The sequence below is a fragment of the Centrocercus urophasianus genome, unplaced genomic scaffold (genome assembly GCF_019232065.1).
Source record: "Centrocercus urophasianus isolate 14NV4802_14NV808 unplaced genomic scaffold, USGS_Curo_1.0 seq_15, whole genome shotgun sequence".
NCBI classification, from domain to species: Eukaryota; Metazoa; Chordata; class Aves; order Galliformes; family Phasianidae; genus Centrocercus; species Centrocercus urophasianus.
Genome location: NW_024884697.1, coordinates 18,730,825 through 18,749,560, shown reverse-complemented (window position 1 = coordinate 18,749,560; position 18,736 = coordinate 18,730,825). Strand labels below are relative to the sequence as shown.

Here is an 18,736-nt window from a genome sequence, read left to right as displayed (position 1 = left end):
TTGTGTACTGCTGCTTGCATCAGAAATTTCCTTTACAGAAATCCAGTGAAACAGTCCTTGAAAATACATGAATGTGCATGGGAGCATATGGATAAGGAGCTCCTCGCTGCTGTGTGCCCATGGTAGAATTGTGTTTGGAACAGGAGATATCTGAGAAGAAGAGGGTGGTAACCACCTTGCAAACACAGCTGTTATTTGCTGCCAGTAATTAAAACTGATCAGAATGATCAATGTAAATGTCTTGTGCAGGCGAATGATAGAGATTAAAAATAAGGCTGGAGCCACTGGAGCGGCTTCCTGGGAGAAGGACACAGTCAGCAGTGTACAGAGCATGAACATCCTCACCTGAAACAAGTAGGAGCAGCAGAAGTGTAGTTCTGCAGCTGGTTGGCATTGCTTTGCAGGAAGATGGGAGAGGCACACATCAAGCTCTGTCCTTAGACATGCTTTGTAACAAGCAAGGAAGGTACTGCAGGGGAGCTGATGAAAATCCAACCTGTTTTTCAGTGAGATGGGCAGAAGTAATCAAAATGAATCCTCTGTGGGGGCTTCATTCTTGAAATCGCTTCCTGGCAGAGTTTGTAGGGAAAAAATGTGGTCATGGCTCCTGGCAGTTTCTACAGATGCTTTTCATCACCATCCCTGGGTGCAGGGAGTTCGTTCCTTATCGGAGGGGAAGAACACGGCTGCAGGACGCTTCACAATACCTCAGCTTTCATAGAGAACATGCTATGAACAAGAGATGATTCTTGTGATGCGTGTTTTGTGGTGGCTTCATTCTGTGCTGGGACAGTATCTTTAAGCACCACGAAGTTTTTGCAAATACTGTATTTAACTGGGAGAAGAGGGCATTTTAGACAGACTTAGGATTTTCCATAGTACGGAAAAGGGAGTTTCCTGTATTCTGTCCAGTTCTTTTCCTTTTCCTGGAGAAGTATCTGGAGATGTATCTTCCTGGGAAGACTTATTTCATTCTGTGCCTCCTTGCTCTTAGCATATCTGCAGAATCACAGAATCACAGAATCACAGAATTGTAGGGGTTGGAAGGGACCTCCAGAGATCATCGAGTCCAACCCCCCTGCCAAAGCAGGTTCCCTACAGCAGGTCGCACAGGTAGGCATCCAGGCAGGTCTTGAACATCTCCAGAGAAGGAGACTCCACCACCTCCCTGGGCAGCCTGTTCCAGTGCTCCGTCACCTCACTGTAAAGAAGTTCTTGCGCACATTTGTGCAGAACTTCCTGTGCTGCAGTTTCCGGCCGTTTCCCTTTGTTCTGTCTCCACTCACCACTGAAAAGAGTCCAGCCTCACCATTCTGCCCCCCACACCTCAGATATTTATAGACCTGGATCAGGTCCCCTCTCAGTCTTCTTTTCTCAAGGCTGAACAGACCCAGCTCACTCAGCCTTTCTCCATAGCAGATATGCTTCAGGCCCTTCACCATCTTTGTGGCCCTCCGCTGGACTCTTTCCAAGAGATCCTTGTCTTTTTTGTACTGGGGAGCCCAGAACTGGACGCAGTACTGCAGATGAGGTCTTACCAGGGCAGAGTAGAGGGGGAGGATCACCTCCTTCGACCTGCTGGCCACGCTCTTTTTAATGCACCACAGGATGCCATTGGCCCTCTTGGCCACAAGGGCACACTGCTGGCTCATGGCCAACCTAAAAAAAGAAAGCAATGGTCTGGGTGGAAATACTAAATGACTCTGTTCCAGGGAAGGAAGATCACCCCAAAGCACAACTGTTCCATAAAGATCACCAAGGGGAAGCAATTGGGCCCGTTTTATTTTTAAATCAATTAACTATTAACATGACACATATTGGGCACTAACGTGGATTTCAGGTTTTTCAGAAAACTTGCTTTGGAGAACAAGAAAAGGAGCATTGTGAAACACTTGGCATATTAGAAGAGCTTTCTGTGTTAGTATTTAAAATTCCCTCCAGCGGGAGCAGTGCTGGTCTCTGTGGTATTCCTCACATCACGGGGTTTGCAACAACGCAGGCCAACAGTACGCTCGTCTCCGGAGGTTTGCAGCCTCCCTTGGAATCAGTAGTTTGTACCTCAGGAAGCATAAAGTAACGATGGGACACTGTTTAATGGAGAAGTAAGATTTTGGTGTGGTTCACGGAATGATTTTTGTTCCGCTGTTCTCTTTATTGAAACATGTTCTTGTGTTGACAGTGGGGGCCTGATAACATTTTGCTATGATGAGATGGAAGCAGTGCGGCATCCTTATCACTTCATCTTCTGCTCCATCAGCTCTGTCTGTGGGTTTGTCCCCTGTGGGTCACTGCTGCATTCTGGCATCACAGAGTTTATCTTCAGTATGTTTTGTGTTGGTGAGGCAGATAGCTTAGGTGAATGAAGACATGGAAATACCTCCTTGGAAAGAACAAGCAGGTCTTCTGGAAAAGTGGGAGGAGAGGAAGAAACGCTGAAGATGTCACTTCAGAGAATAACCAAATCCTCTGTGGGTATAGTCACTGTTTTATGGTAGTCACATTATTCTGAATGAGTTTCAGATAACGGTCCTCAGAAAAATATTACTAGCTATTTTTTCTAAGATACGTTTGGCTACGAAGATGAGGGATTGTGAGGTTTCTGTCCTCATCTAAGCCTTGCATGTTGTGATAACACCCAGTCTAAGTGTGGTACCTCCCTTGAATGTGGAAAGGATAAAAATAGGTGCACAAAGGATGTCATCAGTGTTGGTTGAGTTTATTTAAACCTTTGAATAAAGGAAGTTGTCCTTCCTTTCTTTCTTTTTTTCCCTGCATTTCTGCTCTTTCTGCATTTGTCTTTACTTCCACATAATTTGCTATGCTATTATGCTAATAATGTCCCAAATCCATCCTGATTGTTATCCAGGTGAATTGTGCAGTAGTTTCAGTACTCTGATGGTAACATAGACAACATAATACGCCGTTAGTCTTGTTTCCTTTCATGAAGCTTCTAGTTTTTCAATTTTAAACTGACGTGTAATCCCTAAACCACACAGCCATAAAGATTGGTCTGAATAAGGTTATAAAGATTACAAGTCTCTTAGGAACAATATTCTCTTTCATTTTCCATTTCCGTTGCTTTCTTTCTGTGCCCCACTGGTTGGTACTCCACAGGCCTGCTGACAATAGGAGAAGTGCTTTCTGTCAAAGTGTTTGGCTTCTAAAAAAGCATTTCAGACCTCAGCACAGAAGCCAGTCTGCACTGATGACATCAGAGCCAGACAGACCTGGCATCAGTTGGGGGGTGGCATGGTAGTCTGTCTTACTGATCTAATGCCATTCCACTCCTCACAGGTGTTTCAAATACCTTTTTTCAGTGTGGCCTTCAATTCAGTACCACGATAACCCTTAGCCTGTGACGTGCCTGTCTAAAAGTTGTGTCGCAGAAGGTTGCTGAGAGAGGCATGTGCATCAGTTAATCAGTGCGTCAACCAGCCTAAAAGCTGCCATTTGAGATAGTGTGCATTCGTGCAAACCCAAAATACCATGTTCCAGTGTCAGTGTGGCAGCCTGGACCTGGCATGAGTAGCCCACTGCCCAGAGCACCAACAGGCTGCTGGCAGAGCCTGGCTTCTGGGCCCTGCTCAGGGGCTTCCTCTGAGCAAAGAGAAATTGTGAATTAGCAGTGCTTGACTGCAGGATTCCAGTTTGAGGTTTGAACCAGAGATGTTCTAGAAAGCTGAAAAGAAACTACTCCAACTGCCTGTAATGTGTAGGAATTTACAGGATTAAGCAGTGTCTGAGCTGAGATTTGGCTTTAGACAATGCCAGCTACATCTTTTGAAGCATCTAGCTCTGTATATTTAATTTACTAGTCATTAATGAGCTTGAGAGAAGCACTGGAGATGACTGTATTAAGTCTATATTCAGCTGATGTAGTTGCACTGAAAAATACACCCTAGAATCATAGAATGGCTTAGATTGGAAGGGACCTCAAAGATCACCAGTTCCAAGCCCCTGCCATGGGCAGGCTGCCATCCACCAGCTCAGGCTGCCCAGGGCCCCATCCAGCCTGGCCTTGAGCACCTCCAGAGATGGGGTGCCCATGACTTCTGTGGGCAGCTGTGCCAGGGCATGAACACCCTCTGAGTGAAGATCTTCTGCCTAACATCTAACCTAAATTTCTTAGGAAAAGCTGTGGTGGGGAGATGTACTTTGCTAGGTGGTTATTTCTCTTGATAATGTACTTTCTATGGGAAGAATTTAGGTCTAGTTTCTTGTTTGCTCTCCCAGTTAGGGATTGCAATCTTTCTACCTAAATTACTTCCTCAGGGAAATCAGCAGGTGTTTGAAGTGTTCTTCATTGTTGTCAGTGCAGGTCCAGCTAAGTGAGGACCACTTATGACTGGTTCAGATTATAAACTGATTTATCTGGTTTATTTAAAATACTGAAGTCATTCAGGTTCAAAGGCACTCCGTCTTCCTGTATAAAACGGTAAGCCTCTGAGCTTTTTAATACATACATCTTTTTTATCACAAGGAGGCCTCAAAGGTTTAAAATTTAGCACATAGCGAATCCTAATGTTGTTAGGCGCTACTTCAGCCACCTTTATGCCCGTAGTTAATGTCTTGTTATGGAAATGTTGTTTATTACATTTCTCCACTAATTAAACTATTCGGGAATTTTTCTGTTAAGGTAGCATTAACCCATGGTTTCTTTCTCTCCCTTCTCCTTATTTTCAGGTGATTGGAATACTGGATGTGTTCACACCAGATGTCACAGTGGAGAAATTTACTGGCTTGTGAGTTTTGAGTTGTTTCTGTTTGGGAGCAGGGGACTGTTTCTTGTGTGGAGAAAGATTTGTTTGTGCGTCTTAATAATGGAGAATTCCAAACCCGTTGCTTCCTGACTTTTCTGAATTCCGTCTTAGAATGGCTGTTCCATGCAACTTGGAAATTGGTAGGTTTTTCAGGTTATTGTTAGAGCTAGTAACCTGTTTATAAGCTGTGTGGCTGTGTGCTTCTTGCATCCCTCAGTAAACACATCCTGATGGGCTCCGTAACCCGCCTTTAGTGTTTCTTACACTAAAGCTTAGATGATCAGATAATGGAACCATTCTTAACCCAGGCAAGTAGTCTGAAAGTGTTGCCTTCTGCATGACACATCTCCAGTGTGGTCCATTCTAATTCTAGGATTAATTCAAAACTGCTGTTACTGTTTAATTTTTCTGTGAATATCTGAGCTCTGCTCTGTTGCATTCCTCTCTGTGTGGTTTCCCAGTGCTCATTCTGCATTCCCTTATGTCCAGTTGAAGGTGTTCTACACTTCCCCTTGACTACTAATCTCACAGGCCGACATGATCCAAGCAGAATGTAATATAAATTATTTTCTGGCACCAGGCATCTACATCTCTTTGTTGTATGTCTTTTGGCAGCATCTCAGACACCAGATATTTAGTGCTGCAGATATTAAGCCTGTTTTACTTGTGGATCCTTCTGCAGTTCTTGTGAATTAGAGACACTACAGAAACAGTGGTCAGAAACACTCTTGGACTTAATGTAGATAATACGTTATATTTGTAGAACTGCACTGAATTTCCTCCGATGTATCTATATTTTAAAAGCAACCCTGTGTATTTGTATGTTGACAAAAAAAAGCTATCTGACAAGAAAATGAGGGAAACAAATACAAAAAACACAGACCATGTGTTAATATTGATCATTTAAGAGACCACGGAGCCAAAAAGGATGTTGTCCAAAAGGTTGGATTAGATACGTGAGGGAGCCTTCCCTTGGCTGACTAGTTGTGAGATGTTATCTCTTACTGACTGTGTAAAGATCAAATTCAAGTTGATTTGTGGCCAGAAACAGCTGAAGAGAGGCATGTGGTTTCAACACCAGCAATCCCTAAGGCTGGTGTCATCCAAGACTTTGGGTTTCTCAAGTAATTCTGGCCCTCCTGTTTAAAGCATAATATGTTCCTGCGCTGTCTGCTGTTCTGCTTTCCTGCTGCTCTACTCCATGAGTCAGTGTAATGAAGACTAAAAACAAGATACCATTTCCTGTGTGAAGAAACAGTCAGTGTCATTTCCCTGCTTGCACTTGTTTTCTGTCAGAGCTGGAAGTGCAACTGATGGAAATACTGTACAAAATCAGTCTTTACCAATTGAAATCCCACTATGTACAGCTGTTTTTCATCTTCTTTGACTACAATTTTTGCACTGTCTGTCCTTGTATCATAAAACAAGTATCTAGAACAGGTTGCTGCCCTCTAAAAGTTCTCGAGTTTTAACTTGGACTTGCAAGGAACTTAAATGTGCTAGGCATCACGTTTCCATTGGAGTGATTTGGCAATCAAGTGTCTAACCTCACTGTAAATACATTTCTAAAATAAAAACAAGTTCGACAAGCTTTAAATAGAAGACAAAGCGTTCGAGTGAGCCTGTAACGTTTGATCCAGTCATTCCAGTAAGTTACTCATAAACTCATACTACAGTTTGGATTTTCAAACTCAAAAATGGATTTTCTCTTTCTTAAATTTTGTTTCCCCATTTTGTTTCCTCAGTTTGAACTGTTAGGTTTGATGTCACCAAACTGTAAACTGAGCATATTGCATATGGAAAAGTGGTCTTAGAGTGCTTGATGGTTACGTGTTGTTTTTAATGTTGTCTATTTACATAAATCATTATCCATCCAGAGGCCTGCGATCTGTATGGATGATGGCAGGCTAGTGAAATCTTAATGAATCTTGAAGGTCACTGCCATTAGTAAAAGACACATAGATATTTCTTTCTGGTTTTTTTTTTTGTTGTTGTTGTTTTGGGTTTTTTTTTGGTAAAACTAGTGTCATTTTCTGGTTCATTTCAAATATTCCTGACCTCTGGGAAAATACATCTAATAAGTCTGAATAAGGGGAGAACATAATATGCTTTTAACATTCAAGAGCATCAACAAAGCAGAAATCAAACTCAGTTTTCTAGGTTACTGGATCTGTTGTTGAGAAGCATCTAGAGTGAGACTTGGAGAGAGAGAAGAAATTTCATTCTCAGTTGCTATGTCCTTATATGATTACAGAATTGAATTGCACATTTTTTCTGTCCAAAAGATAACAAACTGGCCTGTGAATGTTGAGACTGGAAGCCAGTATGAGTTACTGATGATGAAGGAGGTTACAATCCTAGATAGAAGTTAATTTGTTACATCTGACCTTGTCTATTTGATTCTAGGCCGTTTGATTGCTGCTGGTTTACATATCCTATGATAATGATGGTAAGATAAATACCACTGTGTGTGAATGTTCCAGTTTCCTGTGTAGATATCTTTGAAATATCACATGGCTGTTGAGTAGATGCCTTTTATCTTGTTCAGCATCTGTACTCTTCTGGTAACTGCCAACTTTCCATAATCAGTGTCAGGGTTATGTGGTACCTCTTCATGACAAGAGATAAAAACACAGAGGGGCCTGAAGGGAAGATAGTGGAATTGTTTGGTAAACAGAATGATCTGTAATATTGTCGATGAACCACATCATACAAGTATGTTTCAATTTATTTGACAAACTTAAAATTATTCTGACTTTATTTCCTTTTTTTTTTGTTTGGTTTAGCTACCTAGTCATGCCATTTATGGGAACAGACTTGAGTAAGATAATGAAGCATGAGAAACTCACTGAAGACCGAATCCAGTTCTTGGTATATCAGATATTAAAAGGCTTGAAGGTTTGCCACTTTTTATTATTTCTATTTCACAATATCTTGTTTTCCTAGTAAACTGTTATGGAGAGCTGTACTTATCATTTGATGGCAGGATAGAGCTTACCTTGCCTTGTTTGGTACAAGTATTGAATTCTGTGCAGTAGTTATTTTGTGACAGTGTTATCTGGCAGGGCTGGGATTTTTTTGTGCAATGCTTTCTTTGTGGATTTTGTTGGTTTTTGTGTGTGTGTTTGTTTTTTTTTTCAAGAAAATGGAAAGAATTGAGGTCATTACATCGTGCCTATATGTATGGATGTAACCTGTAGGTGTGGTGTTTGGGGGAATGAAAATCTGAACTGGAGAGAAAATCTGAGCCTCATTGTCTCACAGTGCACACACTGGTTTTGGCAAGTGTTCAGGGACCATAATAAATGTCACATTAATCTCTGTGTGTTAAGAGCTCAGTTCTGCAAAGCACTGTTGAATGTGACTAGGGAAGTTATTCTCTGGAACACATTTCACTTATTTATATATTCAAGAAACAAGAATTCAGAATGTAGGTGATGTCTTGCTCTTGTAACATCACTGTTCTAAATCCCTTCACCTAGCTCTGCAGGCTGTGTCCAAGCTCTCCAGCAGTGATGTCATTTAATTCCCTTTGCTGTTCAGGAGACGCACTGTGTAGCATGGAGGCCATAGAACTGCACCATCTAGGATTGGTGTGGTTCCTTTGGCTGCTGCCAGCACTGTACAGCTTTTGTTTTATAGTCCTACAACGTATGGGCAGACTTTGCGCACAGAGGTTAAGTGCAGACTGTGCTGGGAGTTGTATCTGATAGGGATATGCGTATGCGGTGAAAATCCAGCACTGCTTTTAATAGAGGAACATTTGTCACATCTGTCAAGATTCTGATTTGTTCAGATGTGTATTTATATTGCCAAACCCTATTAAAATAATCAGTATTGCGGGACAACTTGGTGGTCCTGTGCAAGAGCATCAGCATGATTCCTTTGTAGCTCCATATTTAATAGATAGAGAAGGGCAGCTATTGTTCTGCTCTCATCATGAAACTTAGTAAACATGTTTCGTGCTTGAGGTTTAGGTTAGATGTTAGGAGGAAATTTTTCATACAGAGAGTGGTGACACGCTGGAACAGGTTGATCAAGGAGTTTGTGGATGCCCCATCCCTGCAGGCATTCAAGGCCAGGCTGGATGTGGCTCTGGGCAGCCTGGTCTGCTGGTTGGGGACCCTGCACACAGCAGGGGGTTGAAACTAGATGATCTTTGAGGTCTTTTTCAACCCAGGCCATTCTATGACTCTATGATTTTTGTTTTGGTGATACAGCTGTATGCTTTTGTCTTATTTAAAATACTTGGTTAAGCTTGCAACTTAGAAGGGCTTTTGCCATTCTTTTGTTTTTGGCAGAAAAGCTATGTAATGTGAACAAATATGGAAGGCAAGCTGAAAATAAATGTCCTTACGCAGGTGGAGCAGGACTGGAGTTTCCAGCTCCTTCAGTCTTGGGTTCCTTATCTGCAGGAATGTGAATTGGGTTTGTTTTCTTAGAGGTCTGAGGATATGGAGTTGGTCATTGTATTTCTTGATTTATGCAGTATTTGAGAACATAAACTTAGCTCTTGGGCTTCATGAACCTTATATACCTTTTCAAGCATCTTTTACCATATTCATGGTAATTTTTTTTTCTCCAGTTCTCTCCTTCGGTCATCCCTGTTTACTGTATTTGTTCACATTTGTGGTATTCTTTCTTCTTTACTGTTTTCTCCTCCCTCACGCATTTCCTCTTCAGTTTTTCTTTGCTGTTAAGTCACTCCTCATTTTAATTTCTCTTGCTGCCTAGAATGCTTTTCCCCTAGACTTTTCCAATTCCCTTTTTAGTAGATTTTTATTTTGTATAGATATTACATACGCAGACAATAATCCATAGAATTCAGACAACTGTTGGATCTCTTCCTAGCACAATCTGAAGCTTTCATTCAAGGATTTATGAATGCTATCAAAAGTCAAGATTATGCACAGAGCTCCTGTGTTCAGAGGGACTTTGCACACATTAAGCTGGAATCTTGAATTAAATTTTGTTCCAGTAAATTGGTAATAACACTGTGAAGTGTATGTCTGCTGTGGTCTCGGTGTGTTTATCACATTTAGAGTGAATAATCTGACAACAGATGGATAACTTAATGAAGAAAATTGGCAAGAATAGGATCCCATTTCAGAAGGCTGTTGAACCGAAATGGAAAACTTTCTGAACTAAGAGTTTAGTTCCAGTGCTGTACCTGCCAGCAGATAATAGAAAGCAGTCACGAAATACCACTATTGTTGAAGAAGCACTGCAGCTCAACACAGGTTTTCCTGTTTACAGAAGGACTAGCATTTACACAAGCACCAGAAATAAGTGCTATTTCATGTAATCTCAGCAGTCTTACTTAAACAGAAGTGTTGAGAAGATAGGTGAGTTCTCCCCAAAATGTTGATATGATTTTTGGTGCTATTAACTGTCTTAATCTTCAGTGGAGCGAGAACACTGATAAAACCACATTCTTCATCAAAATGGGTGGGTTTACTTAAAATAAAACTCAAAAGGGTGCAGTCCCTTTAATTCCTGTTTCTACATGCTACATTCTTAGGCACAGAAATTCCTGAATCTGCTAGTTATTTCCTTACTGTGTACAGTCATACCAGCAAAAATAGCCTATAGAATATTATTAGCCTCTGCTTTGGAAAATCAAGAGGTCTCAGTACAAAGACACCAAAGTGATTTGGAATGTAAGTAGTCATGGTGGTATCCTTGATAAAGATGGCTGTTGGCTGAAGACTCCAGCCTTTTCTCCATTTGTTGGGAGCCTAACTACTTACAGGCATATTGATAAAAATATATATGTATTTATATTTTCTCCAGGTTCTGTACCTCTGACTGATCACTTCTTTTTGCATCTGGTTCCTTCCATCCCGATGCATTTCATGCACATCCATGACAGAAATAGCATTTCATAGCTCTTTATGTGTTGTAGTGGTATTACAACCTGTGCTCTGGGTAACAGTTCCCTCAACCCTTTGTGGCTGCCTCCAGGAACTCCCGTGGAGTGCTTTGGCAGTTCTATGGGAGATTTTAAAACTTGGATAATAGGCAGAAGGAAGTGATGTGCCATCTGCTGGAGGTACATAGTGCTGGGGCTTTGGGCTGCAGAGGGACTGAAAGCTTTCCAGAAGGGGACTGAGGCATGGCAGTCAGCAGCGTGCCCCTGTGGCAGCAGAGCCCTGTCGTCATCTTGACTGTATGGCTGAAGTTGTAATCTGTGAGTGAAGTGTTTTTTTTCCCTCTCCTCAGAACTTAGCACTGTGTTCAGTTTGGGGCATCCCAGCACAAGGAGGGCACTGACAGAGCGAGGCACTGAGGGGTCTGAAGTGGAGAGCGTATAAGTAAAGGCTGTGCAAGATAGGCTCATGCATCCTGGAGAAGACATGGCATGGCTTTGCTCTGACCAGTGTCTATGTGGATCTGATGAAAGGATGTAGAGGGCAGAGTAGACTCTTCTCAATGGTGCCTTTTGACAGGATGAGAGGCAACAGGCACAAGGTGAAATGGACAATTCTGTCTGAGCACAAGAAGAAAAAGGTTTGGTGTCTGACCACCACACTGGAATGGGTTGCCTGGAAGGGCTCCATACTTGGAGCTGATCAGAACCTGACTGATCCCATCCTGGGCAACCTGCTGTGGCTCCAAGTGGGGTGGTGGGACTCGATCTGCAGAGTCCCAGTCTGCAGCTGTTGTGTGGTATGAAACCAGTTTTAGAAAAATAGAGGAACAAATATATAAACATTTACCAACTGTAGATACTTTGTTTAGTCAGCTTACTTCCCTGTAACACAGAGAGAGGGATGCCCAGGGAGGAAAAGTATTTGCTTTCTTTCCCCTGTTCCCCTCATCTGGTGGACAATGAGGATTCCTTTGCAGAGGGACTGTTGCTATATACAAAATGGCAAAACCATAAATACTGCCATCAGAGTCGATAAGCAAGAAGAAAAGAGTTAAGAAAACCAACCTTGAGAGCAAATGAAGCAACATCATGAGCAAATAAATCAACACTGTGACTAGCAATTATTAATCTAGTATAATGCCTGTAAGAATTTTATGTCAAAAGATTCTGTTTGGATCTGTCATTAATTCAACCCTTTGGGCCCCCTGTGGGTCACCACGAGGACTGCTGTGGTTTAACTGCAGCTCCCCACCACATCACTGCTTATTCTTCCCCCAGTGGGATCGGGGAGAGAACTGGAAAAAGATAAAACTTGTGGGTTGAGGTAAAGACATTTAGGATTCCCACTTCATCCATCATTTCTGAAGACTTGTTAAAAAGCCCTTATTGTTCTCTTGTTGCTTAGTCTGAGTAATACAGATGCCTCAGTCTTCATGGTCTGCAGTGTTTTCAGAGCAGTTCCCTGCACCTGAACAGCACAGGCACATTCAAGGGCACTCTAGGGCAGTGTGTCCTCACTTTGGAACAGGCAAGCATACAAATTGGTCTGAACCAATTACCAGAGACTCCTGTCATGGCCTATGATGAGACATCTCTTTGAGAGTGGTATTCAGCTGGTGAGAGGAATTGGGCACCTCATGGGAGCACTGGGTGACAGACACAGGTGTAGGTACCGGTATTTGGTCAGATGTCTTATTTCCCAGCTTCCTTGAAGAACTGGTCTTCAGCATCCATGTCTTGATTTGAATTTTGAGAGCCCTTAAATGCATGATGAAAACGTGCTGATAAATCTGATAGACTAGATTTGCAGGCAGGCAGTGGTGAAGCATACAGCAAGGCTTAATCCTGTTCTTAAAGGATTTCTGAAAGCTCGGTACTGCTGAGGCATGCAGATCTAAACTGTGATGGCACAGCTGAGATGTCTACTGCAACAGAGCATTTCTGATGCATAAAAGAGCAGGATTTATTTCAGTAGATGTGTATGCAGAAAAACTGTATGATCTGGTACAGTACTCAAACTTGTTTACTGGCATGTAGTTCTGGGGGGAGGAATAGGGTAAAATGCTATTGAATTACCTGAACACTAAAAAGATCTTCTGTGTAGTAAATAAACATTTCCAAAATTCAGATTACTTTAGCACCATGAAAAAGCCTGCTCCCCAGCTCCTTAGAGTCACTTAGAGTCATGAGCTCGTTAACTAAAGCATGCTTTCTTTGCTTTTTTTTTTTGTTTTCAGTATATTCACTCATCCGGTATAATTCACAGGGTAAGTAGAAATTACATAAAATACGTTTAAATTCTTACAATGGGGTTGTGATTTTGTGTAAGCGTGGACATAAATGTTCTTGAGTTTACATTTATAATATTCAAGTTGGATTATTTGTTTGATAGAAACAGTGTAACTACATCAAGTGTAAGCTGCAGGTTTAGATTTCTGAAGTGCTTCATGCAATTGAGTAGTAAGTTCCCCATAAGAGCAAACAGCACCTAAATTGAGATGGCTAAGATTTTTTTCTGACTTTTTGAAGACAAAAATTAGAGTAAACTCTTAAAAATATTTAAATGTTATATAAGAATCATAGATTTTTTTTTTTTTTAAATTTGGAAGGGACCCTTAAAGGTCATCTAGGGGGAGAACACAAGGAAAAATGCCATATAAATTCAAGTTTGTGTCTTTACTTCTGTAATTTGCTATGTCTAATTTTCTGGTTTATATTTATGACATTGTTTTACTTGTTTCTGTGTTAAGTAGTTGCAGGAAAACCATCTAACCTAAATGAAATAAATACTTGCAAAGTGTGGTTTATTCTGTTTGCTGGAAAAGAAATAATTAACATCCATTTAAAATCTGATTGCAGGACCTAAAGCCTGGAAACCTGGCAGTAAATGAAGACTGTGAATTGAAGGTAGGATATGTTCATTGAAAAAAGTTTTCATCTGTATGAGAGATGTGCCACAGAAAACACCAGGGGCAGCAGCTGTAAGTGTGCTAACCAGTGTCAGTGGTACGTAGGGGTTTCAGCCCAGGAGCTCAGAAGAGTCTTGGAGAAAGGAAGAGGATCAGATGGACAGTGGTAATGAACTTGAAAAAAATGGATGGAGACTGACACTTTTAAATATTTTCCCATTTGTGTGAGTTTAACACCACAGCAGTATTTGTGTATTTATTTAAGAAATAAAGCCCTGAACACTGAGAATCTATTAGTTTCCTATTTGCATGTCCTTAACTGAAGTCAGTGTATGTTTCATGCGAATGGCAGAGGTGATGATGTCTGAAATCATTATGGAGCCAGGCACAAGAGGTGGCTGTACCAGGAAACAGAACTGTTGCCAAGGATGTCAGAGCTGAACGTAGGTAGGACACTCTGGGAAACTGGTGCACCGTTAACAGAGGACAGCTGAGGGTTGGCTCCAGGGTGTACAGAAGACTGCTGGTGAGGAGGCCAATGCCACAGGCTTTATTCATAGCTTTAGTCCTTCCAGCTGGGTGAGGAGCAGTGTGAGAGCTGAGATTACCTTCTTGTGGGTTGGTGTTTATGTGGCAGTCGTGCAATAGCCTTGGGCCTGTGAAAGGTGTGTGTGTAACTCTAGCAGTCAGGCTTCTCAGGAAATAATCATGTCATGGTTACAGTTGCACAAGAGCTGTAATGCAGAACTGTTCCTATGATGCCTTGCAGCTCATTGCTTCAGAGAAGCACCGGAGGAATCAAATACTGCTCACCACAAACATCATATTTCTTTGAAAGCGATTCCTTCCGCACCATTAAAATAACATCAATTGCATGCAGACCACATGCACTTCATACAAAGAATACATCAGTTCTTGATTTTTCCTTTTAAATTAATTACTAAGGAAAAAAAAGAAAACGACATTAAGGAGAAATGGTTGCTAATTTAGCATTGTGGAGTTCATCTGTTAACTTTCACTGGTGCGCTGTAAGACAGGTGCACTTTATGGCATTTCCTGTATTTCCTGGTTGCTGCTTATCTGGAGTGGGAAAGTGCTGGCACAGACCATGCCTCCCTTTGCCCTTCCTACCTGGGCTTCTGTCCAAAGGTGGGTGTGAGGATGGTGCACACTCACACCTATCCCCTATGGAAACGGTGCTTAGCTGGAATGCACACCTGGAGACGGGGCTGTAGCACCCATAGTGGAAAGTACCTGTCCTGAAGAGTGGATGTTACCATTCCTGCTGAATCTTCCTTGGATTTGTTCTTAGTACAGTCTGTCTGAATAGTAATTCTGCTGCTGCACATGTGGCATCTCAGGCTTCCTGAGATGGAGTTGGACTGAAGATGGACGTTGGACTGAAATAGTGAATCTGAACTGTTCAGATTTTTTTACTCAGTTTCTTATCTCTGTTAGAAATCTTCCAATACCTGTTAGGGAAAATATTTGTACTTGAGAAATAGATACACAGTGTACCCCATAGTAGTAAAATGCATCTGGTTGAGCTGTGCAGAATGAGCTGCTTTAAAAAAAGCAAATTGTTCTGTATCAAGTTGAACTATGTAGTGTTCAGCACTGTTCATTTTAGGAATACAGTTTATTCTCCTGAGGGATAGGGGCCTCACACTGTTTCCAGTCCTCAGGTCAGCCTATTGTATTCTATTGTATTCTTTTTTAATACATCACTATTCATTTTCTAGACTTGTTTTTGTTACCTGTCTTCTCTTAGCTGTGGCAGTCTGAGAGGCAAGCCAGGACTTTTCAGTTAATTACAAATCCAAGCTACGTTTTCTGTCCTGTGCTGTCATGGCTGGTACATACATCTTGACAAAACAACAGTACGTTTGAATGGGACATTTGTGTCCTGATATGTAAGGACTCTTAGATCTTACGGCCAAGGCCATCTCCCTGAAAAGATATAAGCCTTTATGGAAGCAGTTCAGTCATGTGAGAATTACAGCTTTGAATAAATACAGTAAGTCTAAGTCTACAGCTGGGAGATGCAGAAAATCAAAGGTTGTAAAGCAGTCCCATAATTAAACACAATGGAAGTGCTTTTTAGCATGTAACATATGGATTATATACTGCATTATATACAGCATGCAACTGTTGCAATACAGTTTCTTGCTCTTAGGAGACTGAATGCAGCAGACCTGGATGTTCAGGGCCATGTGTTTTCGGGATTCCCCTGTTTAAGACAGAAAGCCATTGTCTCTTTCTGGCTTGTGTGAGGCCAAACTGTGATGAGTCCCAGTCTGATAGTGGGGGAAAAAAGAATCTAGGTAAACCAGTTGGACATGTTCTCTCTCCACCCCCCCTACCTGTACAGTGAGATTTTGAGACGCAGTCCAGATCCAAGACATTATTTCTCTGTATGACTGCTCTATTTCCTTACCTAATACAACTTATTTTTCTGTTGCCGTGGGCATTTTTAAGCTTTTACATAAGCTGAAGCAAATGATTTGATAGCAGAACACCGTTTTGTTAAATGAGTAGGAGAAAATGTAGTACTAAGTTTAAGTTTTCTTTCTTGATTCTCAGGGCAAAATTATGCTATCCCTAGTTTTATGATAAGCTCTGATATCGCATACTGAAGTGTGCTGATTTGAAATCAGTGAATACTGGTCGTCCAAAGGCAGCTCCAGCTTATGGGCAGAAAGCAAACTATCAAATGTTGAGAAATGTACATTAAAAATACGAGGGCAGGGATTTAACTGTGACCCCACTTACACTGAACCAACTGAACTGCCTTTCACTGCGTGTGCGTTCCGCTGTAACGCATAGGATGTGCCTTGCCCTGTGAGCGCTCCGTACGCTGGCACAAGGCAGTACTGACAGGGATCATCCCATATTTTTTCCCCCTTATGTATCTCAGCATCTTCCCTTGCCTCAGCTCTAGCAGCTGTGTGAGTTAATAATTGTTAATAAGTAATCAGCCCTATTTCTCAGAGCGTGCTTTCCAGCTGCCTTGTCTGGTTCTTTCAGCTGCTGCTTAGGAATCAGAGAAGTGACAGTGGAGGCTGCCACAGGGGGAGTCACTGCCCTTCCTGTTGTCTTGAAGCTACAAATTATTTTTGTTACAGTTACTGAAGCAAGGAAGAAAATTAAGTTTGCTAAATAGAAAGGGAGCTTACTCTTGAGCCATGGGGCATTTGCTCTCTTTCATAATTCCTGCATTATAAAATGGGTTTTCAACTTGCTCTGAAAATATCTTTTGAAGTTTAGTATAAAACTAGAAGATCAGGCAGAGTTTGAGAATAATATTTTTATGTGAAAATTGTTGTTGCATTGGTACTGTATTAATGCTAAGCTCCATTCGTTCATGACCCTAATGAACACTTCAATGAAAAGAAATCATAAAGTTAATGAATAACACATAAAAATTCTTGCTTTCATTTTCTGCCTTTAGAAAACTACAAGTCCAAATTCCATTTTAGCCCTTCTCCAAGACCTGGTGTCACAGCCTTTTGAAAGAAAGAGGCCTACAAAGCTGTGCCAGACAGCACCAACAGTGGCTTTTGAGCTGCTGCACAACACACTGATTTCCCTCACCCTCCTCTCCCTCCCAGCATTAAGGGAAGATGTGTGTGTGTGCTCTGTGTACACTACATTTGAAAGCTGTATATAAAGATGTATTGCAGTTGCAAATATTTTGAGACCAGTTTTGAAAGGTAACTTTGGGCTGAATCAATTGCATTTTATTGGTAAGAATAAAACTCTCCCATTGCTTCCTAGTCCATTCCAAATTTGTAGGTAATCAACAGTTATGGGGAAGTTATGGAAATAATGCTTCTACTGTGGCAGTAAAGACAAGCCCTGGCATTTTATATTCTTTATCTATGAATGAAATTACAGTTTCCCTTTCTATTAGCATCAGGGAATAATGAAATTGTCCTGCTTGAAGTGAAATATTTTAAGATGTTTGACTACAGTGAAAGCATTATAAATATGTCACTCTTGCTATAGCAATGCACGGGTGCTCCTAGTAAAAACTGCTGCTGTGTCAATCAATATATGTATGAAGCCAGATGCACATGGAGAGCAGTGGCCCTTCACATGAAGCTACCTATTCAAGTATCTGCAAAGGATGATCTGAGTAGGCTTCTCTGCCAAGACCCTTCTTGTTCATAGCGTGGATTTCCTGATAAACTGTGAAACGACTGTTGGCCACATCTGTTGGCTGACTTCAGAACACTCTTGGAACACACTCTTGAATAATTGTGCCACCTTGGATGTCAGAACAGTGGATACCATGTAAGCTGGGTGCTTTTCTTCAAACTCTAAAAAGATAAGGTTCCACACCCATGATTGAATGGGACCAGTATCTCTTTAACCATTAATTGAATAATGTATTGTTTTCTCTACTGGCTTTACAGCTTTAAGTGCTGATATAAAGGTATCTATCTAACGTGGAAAAAAATTGTAAACCTCCTTGCTACTTCTGTCTTGATTAATAAAATGAGAGCGAGACACTTCAATGAGAAAGAGATGCAAAAACAACTCAATCTGCATGATGCTCTGAGTCTTTTATTTCCTGTGTTTGTTAAATCTGTATGAAATAGATAACTCTCTGGGTGTACTTTGTGCTTCCACTGCAGATCCTGGATTTTGGAATGGCCAGGCATACGGACAGTGAGATGACAGGTTACGTGGTTACAAGGTGGTACAGAGCCCCAGAGGTCATCCTTAATTGGATGCATTACACACAAACAGGTCAGCATCTCTTTGGAAAAGTCTTAATACAGCTGAAGCGTTCACCGAATAAGGCAAGTCTGTGTTTCTGAAGTGAGTGAGACATTGGAGGTGGAAATGATAATATAATGATGAAAATGTTTCTTGTAGGTTGCAGGTAATCATTTGGGGGTGTGTTTTTTGTTTCGTTCATGGGGTGGGTTTTTTTGTGTGTGTTTTCTAAAATGCAGATTGTTCAATTGCTCCAAAACAATTGGAACAAACCTGCTCTACGTATTTGTGTTCTCCCTGACTAATCTTTCTGCAAAGATGTGCTTGTTGTAACAGACAAGGTAAATGGCAGAATGAGGGAATTGAAGTAATGCCAGAATAACCATAGAGATTTTTGAAAGCATAGCAGAATTATTTCCTGCATGCATGTTTGTTACTGAGAAGCTGACTGTGCCCAATACCAGATTATC

The 18,736-nt window shown here is 41.3% G+C and overlaps 1 protein-coding gene across 1 annotated transcript in view; it reads left to right on the top strand.

Moving 5' to 3' along the window:
* MAPK12 (mitogen-activated protein kinase 12) overlaps positions 1 to 18,736 on the top strand; it is a 29,372-nt gene that overhangs the window by 5,869 nt on the left and 4,767 nt on the right. Inside the window, exons 3-7 of the mRNA XM_042815915.1 lie at positions 4,684 to 4,742; positions 7,547 to 7,658; positions 12,870 to 12,899; positions 13,492 to 13,539; positions 18,182 to 18,296. Of these exons, the coding sequence (XP_042671849.1) occupies positions 4,684 to 4,742; positions 7,547 to 7,658; positions 12,870 to 12,899; positions 13,492 to 13,539; positions 18,182 to 18,296 (364 nt within the window). The remainder of the gene's footprint in view (positions 1 to 4,683; positions 4,743 to 7,546; positions 7,659 to 12,869; positions 12,900 to 13,491; positions 13,540 to 18,181; positions 18,297 to 18,736) is intronic.